General features: G+C 45.4%; 1 protein-coding gene across 8 annotated transcripts in view; it reads left to right on the forward strand.

Moving 5' to 3' along the window:
* Positions 1-2,500, forward strand: part of LOC113645422 (protein PHTF2) — a 35,661-nt gene that overhangs the window by 10,606 nt on the left and 22,555 nt on the right. For 7 of the 8 annotated variants that reach the window (XM_047804115.1, XM_047804113.1, XM_047804111.1 and 4 more), the window contains one exon: positions 153-233. In XM_047804115.1, coding sequence (XP_047660071.1) covers positions 189-233 — 45 coding nt within the window. In that variant the 5' untranslated portion in view covers positions 153-188. Of the gene's footprint in view, positions 30-152; positions 234-2,500 lie in introns of all 8 variants that reach the window. The other variant, XM_047804117.1, reaches the window with a different exon arrangement.

Below are 2,500 nucleotides of genomic sequence, written 5' to 3' on the forward strand. Positions count from 1 at the left end.
GCACTGGATTAGACACACCTACCCCACAGGTAATAGCTGGCTTTATAAGCTCAGAGAGAAAGATAGGGAGAGTCAGACACACTGAGACGCTGCTCTTCTCCTCTTCTGCTTCCTCCTCTAACCTCTTTGGTCTGGTATTCTTTCTGTTTCAGTCTAAAATGACCCATGTGGTGACTCGTGAAATGTAAATGGCTTCCAAAGTGCGCGATGCTGTGGTGTGGTACCAGAAGAAGGTGAGTCCTCTGGCTTTTTACTCTCCTTAGATGTCAGTTAGTAGTTTTCTATCAGCATGCATGTGTTTACTCTGTAATATTACACACACACACACACACACACACACACACACACACACACACACACACACACACACACACACTTGTTTAACATGCCGTAGGTTAAGGCAGTAGGGTTTCTCAGGTGACTGTTCTTCAGCTGGTCAGTGGTGTAACACACAGGACTCGTCACAGGAGGTTGAGGATCTGTTGAGGGTGCATGTAACTGATCCTCAGCTGGAACGTGCTCTCGGAGGTGCTCAAGTGGTTGTGATGTTCTTGATAGAGACCCTCATCACACTCATTAACTAAATCAATCTGTCTTAATGGAGCTACCGAACATGAGGATAAATGTTTCAGTCACATGATCCTTCTGGAACAGGAGAAGATCCATCATAGAGTTGAATGAGCCCACTAGTGGGAATTGTGTTACTTTCATCAGTTAGAAAAGACTTCCTGTGTCAGATTCTCTCTCAGTAATGATTAGGTCCTTACTGTAAGGAGTAACACACTCCAGACTGGGACGCTTAACTCCTTACTGTAAGGAGTAACACACTCCAGACTGGGACGCTTGACTCCTTACTGTAAGGAGTAACACATTCCAGACTGGGACGCTTGACTCCTTACTGTAAGGAGTAACACACTCCAGACTGGGACGCTTGACTCCTTACTGTAAGGAGTAACACACTCCAGACTGGGACGCTTGACTCCTTACTGTAAGGAGTAACACACTCCAGACTGGGACGCTTGACTCCTTACTGTAAGGAGTAACACACTCCAGACTGGGACGCTTGACTCCTTACTGTAAGGAGTAACACACTCCAGACTGGGACGCTTGACTCCTTACTGTAAGGAGTAACACACTCCAGACTGGGACGCTTAACTCCTTACTGTAAGGAGTAACACACTCCAGACTGGGACGCTTAACTCCTTACTGTAAGGAGTAACACACTCCAGACTGGGACGCTTAACTCCTTACTGTAAGGAGTAACACACTCCAGACTGGGACGCTTAACTCCTTACTGTAAGGAGTAACACACTCCAGACTGGGACGCTTAACTCCTTACTGTAAGGAGTAACACACTCCAGACTGGGACGCTTAACTCCTTACTGTAAGGAGTAACACACTCCAGTCTGGGACGCTTAACTCCTTACTGTAAGGAGTAACACACTCCAGACTGGGACGCTTAACTCCTTACTGTAAGGAGTAACACACTCCAGACTGGGACGCTTAACTCCTTACTGTAAGGAGTAACACACTCCAGACTGGGACGCTTAACTCCTTACTGTAAGGAGTAACACACTCCAGTCTGGGACGCTTAACTCCTTACTGTAAGGAGTAACACACTCCAGACTGGGACGCTTAACTCCTTACTGTAAGGAGTAACACACTCCAGTCTGGGACGCTTAACTCCTTACTGTAAGGAGTAACACACTCCAGACTGGGACGCTTAACTCCTTACTGTAAGGAGTAACACACTCCAGTCTGGGACGCTTAACTCCTTACTGTAAGGAGTAACACACTCCAGACTGGGACGCTTAACTCCTTACTGTAAGGAGTAACACACTCCAGTCTGGGACGCTTAACTCCTTACTGTAAGGAGTAACACACTCCAGACTGGGACGCTTAACTCCTTACTGTAAGGAGTAACACACTCCAGACTGGGACGCTTACTAAAATCAGTCCACACTGGAGGACTAGTGTGTTATTCTGCTGATACACAAGCCACAAGTTTCAGTTTCTTAAAATCACAACACATAGTTTTATGTTTATTTCCTACTCTATAGCCATTCTCTCTCTCTCTCTCTCTCTCTCTCTCTCTCTCTCTGTCTTTCTTTCCATCTCTCTCTTTCTGTTTCTCTCTCTATCTCTCTGTCTTTCTCTCCATCTCTCTCTTTCTGTTTCTCTCTCTCATTCTCTCTCTGTCTCTCTCTCTCTCTCTCCATTTCTTTCTGTCTCTCTCCATCTCTCTCTCTCTCTCTCTGTCTTTCTCTCTGTCTTTCTCTCCATCTCTCTTTCTGTTTCTCTCTCTCTCTTTCTCTTTCTGTTTTTCTCTCTCTCGCCCTCTCTCTCTCTCCATTTCTTTCTGTCTCTCTCCCCACCCAGAATAAATAAATAAATAAATAAATAATGTGGCTTGTCATTTTACTGAGTTACCGGAAAGTGCAAACTCGTCTGTCCTGAAAATATTGACTGATAAAAAGCCCAGACACTGGAAACTCTGTCT

The sequence above is a fragment of the Tachysurus fulvidraco genome, chromosome 19 (assembly GCF_022655615.1).
Source record: "Tachysurus fulvidraco isolate hzauxx_2018 chromosome 19, HZAU_PFXX_2.0, whole genome shotgun sequence".
NCBI classification, from domain to species: domain Eukaryota; kingdom Metazoa; phylum Chordata; class Actinopteri; order Siluriformes; family Bagridae; genus Tachysurus; species Tachysurus fulvidraco.